This window comes from Acanthaster planci, linkage group LG20 (assembly GCF_054643075.1).
Source record: "Acanthaster planci isolate LZ-2023a linkage group LG20, COTS_SCS, whole genome shotgun sequence".
Lineage (NCBI taxonomy): Eukaryota > Metazoa > Echinodermata > Asteroidea > Valvatida > Acanthasteridae > Acanthaster > Acanthaster planci.
Window position 1 is genome coordinate 4,062,913 of NC_141796.1, and position 16,007 is coordinate 4,078,919.

The window sequence follows — 16,007 nt, forward strand, 5'->3', positions numbered from 1 at the left end:
TTTTAAAGCTCCAATCTGCCGGCTTTGTAGCAATTATCATGCAAGATTTTCCACCCTGTCCAGCATCACCAGTATTGTATTGCATACACAGTACTGGACAGCCTGTCTACATGACCGCCTGTAGCTGTAGACGTGACATACGCACTTTACATGCGATGCATGCTACTAACTAACGATGCAAACCGCAATGCGTGTTGGCTGTTGTTGCGTCATGCGTGTGATTTTCCCTAATGTTGAGTTATTTATCATCAGTTCAACATATGTTTCTTATATTTAAAACAAAGTTTTAATGATCGGTTTAAGTGCACAGTCAATTTTATCATAATTTTCTGGGCTCTGCTTCAAGTCTTCATTCAATATTCTGAATAATCACATGATTTTTATCAAACCCTGTATAAAATTGTACTCTTCAATGTTAATCCTTGGCTAGATCATATTCAGTGCATATGTGAATGAGATTTTTATTTCATTTATTTATTCATTATATAAGTGGCACTGTAAATTTTGATGATAAAAAAAGATGAAGAAATTTAAACTTTCATTTATGAATGCTTACTGATGTCACTGCTGCATTATTTTTGAACGAGCCATTAAGTACAAACATGAACTACATGTAATACACAGGTTGGAGATACTGAAGCAAAGTTTCCTCAGGATCATGACATACAAACACCATTGTTTTAACGAGTTTGACTTCAAAAGGAATTTGTGCATGACTGATCATGCTTTCATTTTTGTACATACATTGTACATACTGTACATGTACATTCTCAGCAGCAGACTTTCCTATCCTAAGCGTGGGCTCTGTCACCGGCCCAACTCCCATTATCAAATTTCTTTCTATATTGTAAGTAACGTTTTCGGCTGGCATGTTAAGTTTTGCCTAGGTGCAGTTTTCATTTCATTGCATTTTACTTTACATAGATGTTTGATTTGTTGTCCCAAGCTTTTTGGAAATACAGTGGTGACAACTTGCACGCTCCAGTTGTCCAAATCTACAAAGCCATGTGCCCTGTGCACACATGCATGTATTTCCAGCAGGAAAATAGTCAACATGTGCCCATGATCACAAGCTCCATCTTCTATTGGATAAAGTGGAAGGACTAAATACAAATGTACGTTAAGACTTGTTAAACATGAAGACACTCACGGCATGAATGCATGTGGCACATTGGTGAAATATGCTTTTTTCAGCTGTATATGAACATGTGGTGTAGAAATAAAATCATGCTTTGATGTTAGAATCACAATGGAATTACTTTAATGTGTGCTTTCAATAGCTGTTTCCTTGGAGATCAATGACTGTGTAGAGACATCATCTTTGCTACAGTCAGATTTTCACCTAAGTCGGGTGAAGTCGGTCTGTCCCATTGGGTCAAACTTATCCAAGGTTAACTGTACATATGTGATCTGATTTACAATTGATTGACCAATTTGAGGAAAGAGTGTGTCTGAGTGTAGCAGTCTCATTATTTATCTCTGTTGGTTATTCAAATCACACCAAAGTACTCTACATATTTCTCACTTTAACATGAATAACAGTACTTCTTCAAAACACATACCTGGTGCTTACAGAAGTCTTCTTGGCGTTTCTTGGATTCTAATTCTAGCTCCTGTTCTGCCTTCTCCTGGAATATCTTCAAGTACACATAAGAATATCAACAGAAATATTGGTTTATTAGCCTTTTTCAGTGAAAACTATTTCAAACTAATTTAAAAATGTAAAATACAAAATCTGTTGCAAACTTTTTGCTGACTATAATAACCTAAAATATGCATAGCTGAAAAGTCTGAAGGTCTGACATTTTGATGCTAGGAGAAACTTTCTCACAGGCAAATTAATTTGCTCTTCTTCAAGTGCAATGTCAAAATGCATGCAGTGTAACCTACATAGGACTATGGGTGTAACATGCAGGCTCTTACACTCTCTGTCTCTGTGGACTCACAAGTGAGATTCCCACTTGCTAGCTGGAAAAAGTTATAATCTAACACAATGAAATAAAATAAACATCAAACAAAAAAGAACCAATGCACAGACAATGGAAAAGGGACAGAAACACAAAACAGATCGAAATATTAATAATTTTGAAAATGAGCATTACTATGCTCAAGCTGATTTGAAGTGAATTCCAAAACTGGTTTCATTACTATACATGCAACCCTTTTCTGCCATTGAACTTCTGACAAGGCAATCAATGCAAACCTATCCAATTCAGCTTTACTCCCCACAAATATCATTCTATCGGAATGATCAATCCAATTTTCAGCGTACTGTATGTTCTTCATAGGATCAACACAGTATGGGTTGATTTCATAATACCAGAAAGGTCTCATAACATCTATACCAACTGCTGCTGAATGCTACATGTGTATGCGTAGGCTGATGATGTTGCTCTCACAGTGTCCACCCCATACACTGCAGAAGTAGAGGAGAAGCTGACTTCTGATATGGAGATCATATGTCAGTACCTGAAGAACTATCCATTGCCAAAACAGTTTCATCAATATTCCCCCTGCAAAACTACACAGCAAACTACCGACTGAAGGTGAAACTTGAGAGTAGAGATCTACTCAGCTTTGAGCCGAACTCCACATACTTGGAGTAAAACTGGACAGAAGGTTGACCTTCAAAAGCCATCTGGAAAACTTCATGAACAAGATCTCTGCCAGAGTTAGAGGCTTGTCCAGTCCAACATGGGGTACATCATTCAGTACTGTTAAATCTTCAGCTGCATGTGCTGCTGCTTGTGCCCAAAGTGCTCACACTCGTGAAGTACACAAAGACGTGCCCCTTCATGATGCCATGCAAATAGTTTCTGGCTGCATCTGTTCTGCTCCAGTGAGCTACCTTCCATTCCTGTCTGGTGTTTTGCCACCCAAGACATGATGGAACAACATCTGCTAGTGACTGTTTTGCAAAGCTGCCAGGCTAAGCTACATGCTGCATGATACCCTCTATGAACTGGAAGCTCCACACCGACTTGAATCTAGGAAACCCCTCCATCCATAAATAAAGAACCTTGAAGCAGAGGATTTTACTTTCCCAGTTTCCAAGCTTGGTCCTCTCATCCTCAAGGTAGCAACCTTCCTAGAAAGCTGGCTGCGATCAAGAGTTGGTCACTTTGCAGCAAACATGAAAAGCTGCGGCCTAGCAGACTCTGATCTTTGTGCATGCAGTGAGTTTAGATGTGCATATGTCCTGACAGGGTGTGCCGTGATAGGACTTCCTTGCCAACTCACTGAAATAGACATCCCCAAACTGGTGGCTTACATGTACTTCTCTAATTTGGAAAGAATGTCTAAGATATGAAGAACAAAGTCAACGACAATTCAAGTAAGAAGTTAGACAGCAATAGACCTGGAACCAAAGAAGAGAACTGGTAGAGAAAGCATGAAGACAAAAATGGACAAGGTGAATTTAGTTTACCTGTCTTTGCTGCTGCAATTGCTTCAGCTCATCTGAATGTTGTTTTTGTTTGGCTGACCTGTTCTGATCCTTCAGTTTATCTCTTGATGCTTGTTGCAGAATTTGATGTTGTGCTTCTTGTAGCATGTCGCGTTCTTGTTGCTTCAGTTTATTATCCAGCTCCAGTAAGTCTTTCCAAGCTTTTTGCTCCAAAAAGTCTGCTGCTCCAAACATTGTCAACTCACCTTCAGACACAAAAATATAGGGGATTAACTGATATGTTCATCAACAGACCTATTTAACCTCTTAGTACCTATACTTATGCACTCTATTGATCATTTGTTCACTGGAGAGTATTGTGAAAAACACAGTGGTACACCGCACAACCTCCTTCAAACAATGAGAAACACTGCTTGTCCTATTTACTCTTTTGTACAGCAAGTATTATTTATTTCAAAGAGTATAAAAACTCATTTCTACCAATTACTTTGTTTCTTTACTTTAACCTTACATTCATGACCTTTGACCTTTTGAAATGAGAAAAGTAATAAAAATACCGGGAATTGTACGAACAAGAACAGGTTAGCCTTTGCAAATGATATCAATCATCAAAACATACATACCAAACTGGTTGATCACACTGGTAATGTTTCGTCACAAATATGACACATAGGGCCTAATGACCTTTGACCTCTACATACAAAGACAAGCATCATTATAAATTTGTGACTTAGATTTAATTTGAAGAAAAATTTATGCAATTAATGACAAATCCTCTTGACCCTCAACATCACGTACAGCAACCTCACCTCTACATAACCTTTGACCTTAAGACATAAATATACAAAACAATAAACAAATTGAAAGGAATTGAAAAGACAAGAATTCTAGAAACAGTAAAACCACATTCTTTTTTTGGGGGGTCGGGGAATGTCATTTTGTTGCAGATGATTTTTCTTTTCAGAAGAAAACTTGCCTCTCCTGAAGATGTTGGACCAAATAGAAATAGGCCTGGGCTAGGCTACATACATGTATTTAAAAAAAATAAAAAATTTTAAAATTGACATAAGAACACAATACAATGGACACGTAAAAAAAAAACCCAAATTTGTAAACTGCTTGGCATTTATTTAAGTTGAAAGTCTCGATTAGCTTTTGCTGAAAGTCGTTTCAAAGTCGTTTGGGGTTTACTTTGCCTAATTTTAGTTTGTAGGAATGCTCCTACACATTGCAATACAGTAGCTACCTGTGAATGCCACTTGCATGATCAGGCAAGAGTTCCATAAACAGACGCCACCAAAAGGCAAAATAACCTTCCAAAAATTATCTTGCCACAGATCTCCAGAAGCCACAGGTCGCCATGATGCAGACACAGGGTATACATGCACTTACACACACTATGCATATACATACATGTGCATGTACGTTTGCCTACCGTACATGCATCATGCGCAAAACGTCTGAAGGAACTGGGTGCTTTGACATTTGAAAGGTCATTACATCATATTTTCTACAGCAACAGTCATCTTTCGTTATTTTATCCAAAAGGGGAAGTCTCAAGCTCCATTTCAATATAACTATAGTGGTTGCTGTTCGTGTGTGGCAAAATAATACAGCATGACAAAATGAGGACTGATTTTGGGATGGTTTCAGGCACAACAGTGAGTAATGGGCCGAGCAGTTTTCGGCGCAACAGGGACTAAAGGGTTAAGTGTACAATGTACATCAAACCTAACTACAAGAAGTCAAAAGGAACAAAGAATAATATGACCCCAAATTTCCTAAAGCAATTGCTATCACCTGTTGTATGTAATGCCAGCTGCTGATGTAGTAAGTCTGTTTTGTCTCCAAGGTCAGTTTCAGGGTCTGTCAGGTGGCCTCCCACATGATCTCTCACATGATCTGACTCTTTCCGTTCCTCATCTTCAACTTCACTCAGGACCTACATGTATGAATGTGTAGGGCATTAAAATAAACTATCAAGTTATAAGCAATAATATTAATATTGTACATTTAGAATAATACAATTTGATTAGACTTGATGAGACACCATGTATCGAGTAAACGTCACTTGAATGAAATGAAAACTCAGCAAACCAGAATGGGAGTGGTGTGCTGTAGGAGCTGCAGCACCCTCAATGGTTTAGATAGCACTTGGTGATACAACAAACTTAATGCTGTTCCACTTTTAGAAAACATGCACACACGCATATACTGTCCTAGAAACTACTCAAGGAGTGTCCATTGGGCTTGTCAACCACATCATGATGTGTGAATTAGTAAAAAAAAGAAAGGTTTTATACTTATGAATGCTGCATAAGAGAATACTTAATTTACAAATGTAATTCTCATAATTTTCTGTATGACACTTGGTTGGTAAAATAGCAAGAGGTGGACTCTCCTCTCACAATTGAACTGGGAGAGGAAACTTAAAATCCTATAATAACACTACCGGTAAATCAAGGTAATAATAATAATAATAATAATGAATTATTTAAAAACGCTTTCCATGTCAACGACATCTCAAAGCGCTATACAGTAAAATACAAGAATTAAATTAACTTTATATAATCAAAACAAAAGTAACAGAAGTTATAAAACAAAATTAAAAATTAAGCAATAAAAAAATAAACATTAAATTAAAATATTCATAAAACGAAGAAATTAAAGCTAACAAGTATAAGAAAAGTAATAATCCTTACATAAATGTGTTTTTAAGCGAGATTTAAATGTATCCAAAGTGTCAGCAGAGCAAATTGCTACTGGTAGCCTGTTCCACAATCGAGGAGCATATATTGTGAAAGATCGATCACCATAGTATTTAGTTTTACCAACTGGCTGTTGTAAACAAACTACTCCAGAAGTTGTCGAGCGCAACGTGCATGTATTCGATCGAACATCAAGTAATTCACATAAATAATCTGGAGCTATTCCTTTCATAATCTTATAGACAAAACATGCAATTATAAAAAGGTGAGACCAGATCACTACAAGAAACCCACAAACTTTGGTTGGTATTATTTTTCATGTACATACATGTAGCAGGTAAATGGCATCCGCCATGCACAAGTACATGTAAGGAGTTCCATGTTTAAAACATTTGAAGCAAGATATGGGACGCAGAGAATTCCCCCCCCCCCCCGCCTTTGTGTTGGTCATTGTTTGATCGGAATCTAAGGAATTCTTTACAGACTTCTATGGGGGATGTGTTACAATAGTCTATAGTGTGTATAGGGATTGGACAGGTAAGGGGGGTACCCCTCCATCCCATATCTTGCCTGGTATAGTTTAAAAAGAGATTCAAATTATTACATATTGTTTATGTGTAATCATCATAATATTAATATGATAATTTGTCATACCTCTGTCTTAGATACCGGTACTGGCCTAGAACAATCAAGTGACAGGGCAATAATATCACACTCACTGTGAGACATCTCATTCTGCCGATAGCATGTGCATATGCACAAGACAGACAAGCTTCGGGAAAGTTAGAGAGTAACCATTGCCACTCATTTATTCGGTTTTGTGTGGTACCCATGATATGTTTTGTGCTTGGGTTACCAGGCAATCTGATAAATGGTTGCACTTGTACCAGTATAACAGACTCGTTCCCGTCCTCGAAGCATATAAGGTAATGCAGGGACCACTAACTAGACTACATGACATGTGGACTAGTACTCACTGATACCCGCACTACTTTCATATTAAAGTTTATGCAATTAACGAAAGTGAGGTAACAGTGCATTCGCAGATGATATTGTGTATGTCTAATTATACAGTTTGACAGTAGGCCTATTGTCTTCTGAACTTATGAAATTCAGAGCTTGTTTCTTTGGAAGAATTCCTCAGACTCAACATAATCAAGTACCTCGAGTGTTCAAACCATCATATCCCACATCATAGCCGTCACCAATGGTTGAATATCATCTTCCCTTTCATCACTTCATAATCCACCTCCAACCATGAAAACCTCAACAGATTTTTGGCACCTTAATCAAGAGATAAGACCCCATCTCTGTCAATTATTTGATATGCCATTATGCCAAATTATCAACAGTCACCTGTATATCCTGTGAAACATTGCAAAAATCAACCAATTTTCGGTAGAAAGCCACACAGAATCCACCACAAATATGTACGCAACCCAAAACCATGTTTCGCTGTATGTATTGCTGGTTTGTTTCATATGCATATTCTGGACCCGCTGCACCCATTTCCATATGCGTGGAAATATACAATATACATGTACCCCATTCTGCCATCACTTTCAATACTATCGATGCTCCAGCGCACCCATTATGTATACCACTGTATCTCAGAAGGAATAACACTATTGGTTGTGTACTTCTTGATTGCCTGTACTAGACTTTACCAAGTCATACATAAATATTATTTTGCAAATAATTCCACCAAAAGTATTAAACCCCAAAACAAATCCGTAAACCAACATCAGATTTTTAAAAATCTGGAAATGCAGAAAAATCTGCAGGAATCTCACTCCTGCTATATACCCAACAGACACATACTACAAGAACGGCTCTTCAACTTGATGAATCTAGTTCAAGAAGTAGTACATGTAGGTCCCTTTTCCAAAAATCACCTTATCATTACAGCAGTGAGTACCAGTTCATGTACACTGTACATTATTTCTTTTTAGCCTCTCCCAAAATTTGATAATTCTACTATCTGGCAGAAACGTTCTCCTTCCATGTTGTGTTTACTGTCATACATTTGAGTAGCTCACCTGAGTCACCAGGTTTGAACCCTATGCCACTCAATTAGCTCCAATACCATAACTCTGGGCTTACAAGGGTCAGCCACTGGAAGCTATGCTCATGAAGCAGATTCAGAGATGGAATGATGTCACAGCCATGTAGTCTACCATCCCATAGCTCAAGTAGGAAATAGACCTCTTTTGTTAACAAACGATCAACATTTTAATGGATGTCAAATAGCTACAAGAAGGTCACCCTGCAATGGCTTTTGATTCAAGATACATAATGACTTCATTCGTGTTAAGAGTGAGACATTTTCATGTAGTACTTGGTTGGCAAAATATAACAGTGTTGTAGTAAAAAAATATTATCCCGCAAGGAACCACAGCAGGATTCTAGTTTTATTGGTTAAAACATCCTCATTTAGCAATTCCATACGAAAATGGAATTTTAACACTGTCACTGACCTCATTATCATGGGTAAGAAAATAGAAATACAGTAAACTCCGGCTCAGTCGGCACTCAAGAAATTATGACAATTTATGCGAATGCCGACTTGTACTGTAGGTCATTAGTTTGCATATACATACGTATTGCCTATGTACCGGTACATTATGATTCCTTGCAATAATTCAATGGCTTTGATTTACCCTGGTTTATTTCTACCTCCATGGTCAATCCCAGCAAATTCATTCTTAATTATTGTCCTCAGGGCTGCAAATTCAATAATTGATCTTGTGCCCCTAAGAACAAAGCAATGATTACATTCAATAAGGCGACCCCTAAAATGGACAGAGTGCATGCGTGTAGCACTAGAGGGGTTACTGGTATTGATGTACTCAAGCTGGCCGATCATCAACCACAGCCTGTGCTGCTAATAAACGGACATCCGTCAAGCAGTGTGGGACTTGTTACTTGACACTTCTTGGCAACCGCAGTGAAGGAAACTGATACCGAAGCACGATTTTCTCTTAATGCCAACTTACAGAAAGGAATTCTGGTGGTTTTGTGGAAAAGGGACCAAGAAAAACATGCCAACTTATACAAAATGACGACTTATAAATGCCAACTTAGAAATGAAATTTTCAATGGAAATGCATTACAGACAATTGGGACTTTTGTCAAAAGGCCAACTTAGACGATATGACGAGTTACACGATGCCGACTTATTTCTACGTGGAAGATTACTGTAATATGTAGTACCAGTAACTTGGGTTTCTCTTTCAATTTTTATAAACTCTTTTTGTGTTAGAATTCCAATAACAATGTCAGTAACAGTGTGACTAGATTCCACTTGTGTGTGAAATTAGCCAAGTCAACCTAGGTGAGCTACTCAAATCCAACCATTATACTTTTGTACCGAAAATGTTGAAAATTTGAAGAGTGGGGTATAGTTATTCTTACCCTATCTCGTAGTTCATCTGGATCCTCTCCAAGTACAAAAGCCAATTCTTTCATCTCAGCAGACTGGTAGTAGAATTCATCACCATCCTCTATTCCATCAATAGCATATTATGGGAAAACAGGAAGAAAAATGTGCTAGAAATGATCACTTGTGAATACGCTCAAGCTAATGAGGGCACAAAGGCACCAACAGGTGGTTTTTATTCCAAGTTTACTGAATTTATACAACAGATTTTATATAAATCTGTATGTTTTACTTGTATCATCAAGTATGTATTGGGTATAAAACCGAATGATGGAGTAAATCTTCCATGTGTCTCTGTATACACACATTACACACATAGCTGCTAATGCACTGAAGACTGATTGTGCAATGACCTTTTCCAAAATGTACCATCAAGAGACAAGACAACAGCTGTGACCATTTCTTGCATTGTCTGGGGAAAGATTTTTCTTAACAATGCAAAATGCCTGAAAGTTGGACATAGTTAAAATGGTAAATTTTGTCACAACTACAAATGAAGAGAAGACATCAGCCAAAAGGATGGAACAGCCTTTGTATGGCTACATGTAACTCTTATAGCAGGTTGTTCAGACTTGCCAAATTACCCATTCCTTATTATAAGAAACAGAAAACAAAATTTACAAGAAGCTTGAATTTGTTTTTTATACAGTCAACTCTCGGTAATACGAGCTCGGGTAAGACGAGACTCTAGTTTAGACGAGCATATTTGCCAGTCCTAACTGAGTTGTGCACATTCCTATGAGAGAAAAAATGTGTAATACGAGCTCCGATGTTACGAGATTTTGGTTAATAACTGTCTATTTAGCACAAGTTTTTTGAAGGCAACTTGTCAATCAGCCAGTCACTCAATTTGGACAGGTGCTTCCGCAATTCATGCATTTACAGTGGAACAGCGCTGCAGTTTTCCTTCACCAAATCGAGCCATGTGTGTCCAGTGCTGCAAGAGAAACGAACAATGGGCGTTTGGGGTCCCTGTACCTAACGCGTACATGTAGAAATTCTGTGTGGCAGCTATCATACCGTCTGAACACAAGTGAGTGCCGCCAAAAGTGCTACGATATTTAGGACAGTGGTGAACAAAAGAAATTTTTGGGTTGATTTTTCCCTGCCCCCCCAAAAAATTCCCCAAGATCAAAGTCCCCCTAGGAAACTAATAAAACGTGTGTTCCGTAACCAAACACCTGGCCCAAAAATGCCCACTCCCCACCGTAACATAAAAAATATCATCCCTTACGATTTTGACACTTCTACAAATTCTCAATTTAAGAAAATCATGACTAAATCGTGGTTTTTAATCAAAAAATGTTTAAGAAAATAACCCCAAGTTTTGAAGAAACCCCTCGCTAATAATTTTTCACCAACCCACATGCCTTTCCAAAATAAAATCTGATATTTGCCCTCTGCTGTCCACTCCACCAATAGCTGGTTTCTTCCCATTTTTATGTGCAACAAGCCCAGCTCTGGTGTTGGTTACCAACTACAGTGTTAATGTACCTACGTTATGTGCATACTTGCAGATCTTATCACAGTGTGTGGGGCCGCGGACATGTGATACTGCATCGCTCCAAATCGACATGACTGGTGGAAATTCTGCTTCCTCCGTTCTTACATTTTATAATTATTCTTTATTACAAGTCTTCATTCATTAAACTATATCTCACTTTGATAAACAAATGTTTTAAGATCAAATTCATGTTACAAAATGATGCATACTTGTACACATGAACGGTCGATTGGTGATACATACGTCAAGCAGGACGGCAGCTTTCGCGTAAGACGAGGTGTGGATAATAGGAGCTAATTTATTAAGTCCCAAGGCCCTTGTAATTAACAAAAGTCGACTGTACAAGTATTATGTGAGTACAGTACCTAAGTGCATTGTAAATGGAGCTGGAACATATTGAAGAATTTGACAGTTTTGATTTTCAGTGACTCAAATGCTGAAGAGTAACATCTTTTTTCTTCTGCTTTGAAGTGACTCGTCTTTGGCTTCTCTTAAATTCTCAATTGTCCAAATTCCTTCTATTTTAAAAAAGTTGGGAGCACTGATTTTTCAAGCAGCTGAATGGTTAGCGTGATGGTGTTTGTTACAGCAGCATTCCATTTTAGCAAACAAAACTAGGAAAAATGTAACCTTACACCATCACATCTTAGAAAACTAAAGAGGGATGCACATGCTTAGATTACCTGTTCCCATGATTAATTATTACTGTACTTTAAATACATGTAACTATATACATGTACATTGTCAATGCAAGTACATGTACCTTGCGAAGCATCCTTCAAGAGAAGTTCACATTCCTCTAAGTCTTTTTCCAAGCCTTCTGATCGTTTGTTGATGACATTTAGGTATTTCTGTATGCTGTCTGGCATATTACTATCGGCAACATCCAATTCATCATCTTCAGAGCCAACCATCTCAACCTACATGGACAACATCAATGATCAAGTTACTCCTAAACTTCTGGTGTTTAATGAAGTATACTTTTAAAACAAGATTTTTCTTTTCACACTGGATGTTTCTCACTTCAACTGAATTTGTCCCTCTTGCAACCCCCCAGTGTTTTCAGTATTTTCATGTTTGCGTCCAGACTTGAGTCATCCCAAATAGTACATGTATGCATGCTTAATGCAAAATGTGGTAAAACCAGTAACTGTAACCCTTACTGCCTTCAGGCTTTCTCCAAGTACATGTACCCTGCTGACTGCTGAATCCAACAGGATACAACAGAAAAGTGGGAAGTCCACTGAACAAGACAGAATCCAACAGATTGAAAAACGGCCTTTTGTTCATTGCTCACAACAAAATCCCACAGAAAGCTCACTGTGGGATATATCGTTGGGTTTAGCATGGATGAATTGAGGTAATGCTAAGTCCAAAGAAATTTACAGAACAGTGAGGACAGTCAAAAACTCATTAAAACAGACAATTATTATGTTTGTTAGTTTTTTTAGAATTGGTTTTTTTTTTGGTTGCTTGTTTCCTTCTTCAATTTTGTAACCCAAAAAAATTGTGAAAAATATTATGAAAATATTAAATACCAAAAAGTTTTGAACAGAAACATTTCAACAAACTTCTGATAAGTCAATAGATACAAAGAGTTTTCACTTGTTGCTAGTCCTGCTGGCTGCATGAAAATTCTGCATGTACACCTGTACATCACTGAATGATCCCTACACTAGTACAAGGCTAGAATAGGTGTACATGTACTACTTAATATTTCTGTACCTCATCCAACTTCTCTTCTAGCTCATACTCATCACTCTGGGAAGTTACATTCTTTAAAAGCGTTTGAGTCTTCAACTGTTGGATGTCTGCCTCAATTAGATCTTCTTCACCTTCAGGATTCATACTTCTAGTTTCTGCATCAAGCCACACATAAGCAACATCTAAGTAACAAATGGGGCATGGGCAAGTAATGTGTATCATGAAATTGTGTTGATGAAATTAAAATAAGAGAAAAGGAACACAAGTAATTAAAAGAAAATGTCTGATTCCAAAAAGAAATGAGCAGAGCAACCTAAATGAGCAACCCAAATTAGAAGTTTTTAGAACGAAAAAAGCATGCAAATCCTTTCCTACATGTAACTGTTAAGATTCAAGTTCTCCAAAGGGCTCTTTTTATATTCAATTCTGCTTGATAACCAAAGATGGGCATGCCCGACTCCCCAATTGGGTGCATTTCATTGTACACATGTATATGTATGTCACTTTGTGTTAAGTCCAACTGTAGCATCCATACAAACTACATGTATAGTTGGGATGGTTCCAACCATACATCCCAACTACAGCGCTGGTCAAAGTTGGACCGGCCCAACTACAGTACAGAGTGCCAGCGTGTGCTTTAGCACATGCCAAAGTCATTTTGTTTATATTGGCAACTCATGCTAACAGAAACTACATGTACATGTATGGCTACTTTTTGTGTCATGGATGAAATGCAGCAAGGTTGGCACATACATGTACATGTATTAGATAAATTATGTCGGGGGAACAGGTTAACTAGTATGAATGCCACTGGTTAAGTCAACTCTTACATTCTGTACACCTGCATGCCTTCATGTACATGTACAAAAAATGTATTGCAACAAGCCCACCAATGACCAACGAAGTTCGACCACGTTCGTCTCGGCTGCTGCTGTGACGTGGCAACACCCATCAGGCAGGATGTGTGACATGTGCTGTACTGTGTAACAGTGATAGATTGAGAGACTTAAAAATCCCCCCGCCACCGGAAATGGTCACAAGATATGGAGCAAGTGTAGTGGAGGCATTTTTAACTTGGGTGATTTTTTTTATTAGTACTTGCAGCCTGTATTAAGATAGGGGTGGCACCCCTTAGTTTACCCAGTTGGAGTTGCAGTGTGTGCCCCCCCTGGTGTTTATTTCAAACTTAAGTCCATGTAGCATAGCTAAAGCTTCAGTAGCAGGTCAGCTGGCAGAGAGTAAACACTCATGTAACCTGGCATCCAAATCTGCCCTTGCTGTATTTAAGAATCGACCTGCAGTGGACTTGGTAAGTTTCTCCCCTTTTCCTTTTTTTGTGAACATGATCATGTGCCGCTTTACTTTGTTTTGACATATTAAGGTTTAGCTCTATAGTCAAGTCAGCAGTTTTCCCTTGACAGAGATATATTTTTTTAAGGCTCTCCTTTTGATCCATTTTTGGAGGTCTGAAGATACTTGCTGATTTTTCCCTAGAGATGCCGAAATAATCTGTAGTTTTGCAAGTGTTTTTTTACTTTAATCTGAGGGCGTCATGTAACTTTTCATGTTTTTGCTGAAGCTTATCTTTTGAAACAGAGTGTATTGTTTTTTTAGTATCCGTGAAAAGTTTCCGCTCCTTTTTCAGTTGTTGATTATCCCAGGCACTTGTAACTTTTGGAGTTCATGGTTATTGGAAGTGTTCCTATTACATGTATTGCTTGTGGTTTTCCTTTTTTTTTCTTTTTATCTTTTTGCTGGAAGTGCCATGAAGTTGTTCTTTATATAAGGTTGTTTTGTTTAGTAGACTAAGTTTTTTTTAGCTTCGGAAGTCAGATGATTGGAGTATGTAGGATCGAGAAGTTGGAAACTTTGTGCTGTTTAATACTTGAGATGCTTGGACACATTTTTTCTTTATCTTTTCCTTATTTTTTTTGTATTTTAGTTAGAAATTTTAGGCATGGAATACACTTGTTCATATTTCAACCATGTGATTTTTGTCTTGTGTAAGGCCAGTTTCTTTGTTCTCTATTCCTTGCCACATGGTTGAGGCAGCAGCTCTGAGTTTATGACTAGGGAAGTAGGGATTACACATAGGATTAGAGTGTCCTGCCTTCCAAGAAGAGGCCAGAGTCTTTTGTTTATTACTTCTTAATTATTCATGAGCTGAGTGTCAGTAGCATTACCTACCCTCCTTCCTCCCATGCTAGAAGTTTATGACGGATTAAGTTTTACCTTAAGTACATGTAGCATGGCTGTGCATTGCTAGGTTATTATATGAAGATGTTTTTTGTTGTTGCGTAACATTTCATTTATAAGTATCCATTTTCTTCTTTCTTTGCAGGTTGTTAAAGCTGTTTGTGTAATCGATTTGTACTTTTCTTGATACTGTGTTGGCTTTAAGGTTACAGTTTGAATATTGTTGGCTTATAGTTGTGGTTTGACTTGGCTTTGAGTTATAGTTTGAAAGTTGGTTTGCTTTTGGTTAGTTCCATTGGTTTTGGTTTCTGATCATGGTTTAAATTTTCCTTGGTTTGGTCCTTTTCTTTTGATTTTTGGTCTGGGTCTATAGGTCTTTTGAGTTGGTTTATGGTCATGTGAAGGTTGGTCATTATTTTGGTCCATTGGTCTAACCGTCGAGGATTCTTTTTAGGAAGATTAATCACTGTATCTGACGCTTTCTCTTTGGAGTTATTTTTTATTTCTTGTTAATCTCTTGCCTTTTTTTGAATAAATCTTCTTTTGATTGGTTGTTCCGGAATTGACGAAATTTTCTCTGTGTTATTTTTTTACAAAGATCTCGCGCCTGTCTTTACCCGATCCCGGATTGTTTATCTTTTTGTGCTAATCCCCAGCGAAAGATTTTTTTTTGTATTTTGCAAGCGAGTTTCCCCCAGTGTCTAAAGTTTTCTTAGGTGTGTCATTTTTCCAGGCTACACAAGCATGGTCATTGGTGGGCTCGAAGCATGTGCAGTTTGATATACATAAACGGCATGAACAAAGCGACAGTCCACAAGTGAAAGCGAGAAATTGGTGAGCAAAAATCTCATTTTTCAAAAATTGGCCAAACCCCAATGTGTAACAACACGATGACCATGTAAACCTTGTTGGCTCAAAGTCACATGGAGCATGGCAGAAAAGAGACTTTGTGCTCTCAGTTCTCAAAGTGGGCAGTCTCCTAACTACATGTATTACTACTACTGTATGTCCATATGTAACTTAAAGTTTAGCCAATTTGTAGAGTACATA

At 37.8% G+C, this 16,007-nt stretch overlaps 1 protein-coding gene across 5 annotated transcripts in view; it reads right to left on the reverse strand.

The window, feature by feature from the left end:
- lrriq1 (leucine rich repeats and IQ motif containing 1) overlaps positions 1 to 16,007 on the reverse strand; it is a 47,746-nt gene that overhangs the window by 31,298 nt on the left and 441 nt on the right. The window contains exons 2-7 of one of the 5 annotated variants that reach the window (XM_087130756.1): positions 12,831 to 12,916; positions 11,821 to 11,977; positions 9,529 to 9,617; positions 5,207 to 5,348; positions 3,428 to 3,651; positions 1,563 to 1,637 (exon numbers count right to left, since the gene is read on the reverse strand). In XM_087130756.1, the coding sequence (XP_086986882.1) occupies positions 1,563 to 1,637; positions 3,428 to 3,651; positions 5,207 to 5,348; positions 9,529 to 9,617; positions 11,821 to 11,977; positions 12,831 to 12,905 (762 nt within the window). In that variant the 5' untranslated portion in view covers positions 12,906 to 12,916. Of the gene's footprint in view, positions 1 to 1,562; positions 1,638 to 3,427; positions 3,652 to 5,206; positions 5,349 to 9,528; positions 9,618 to 11,820; positions 11,978 to 12,782; positions 12,944 to 16,007 lie in introns of all 5 variants that reach the window. The other 4 variants (XM_087130753.1, XM_087130755.1, XM_087130752.1 and 1 more) reach the window with 4 other exon arrangements.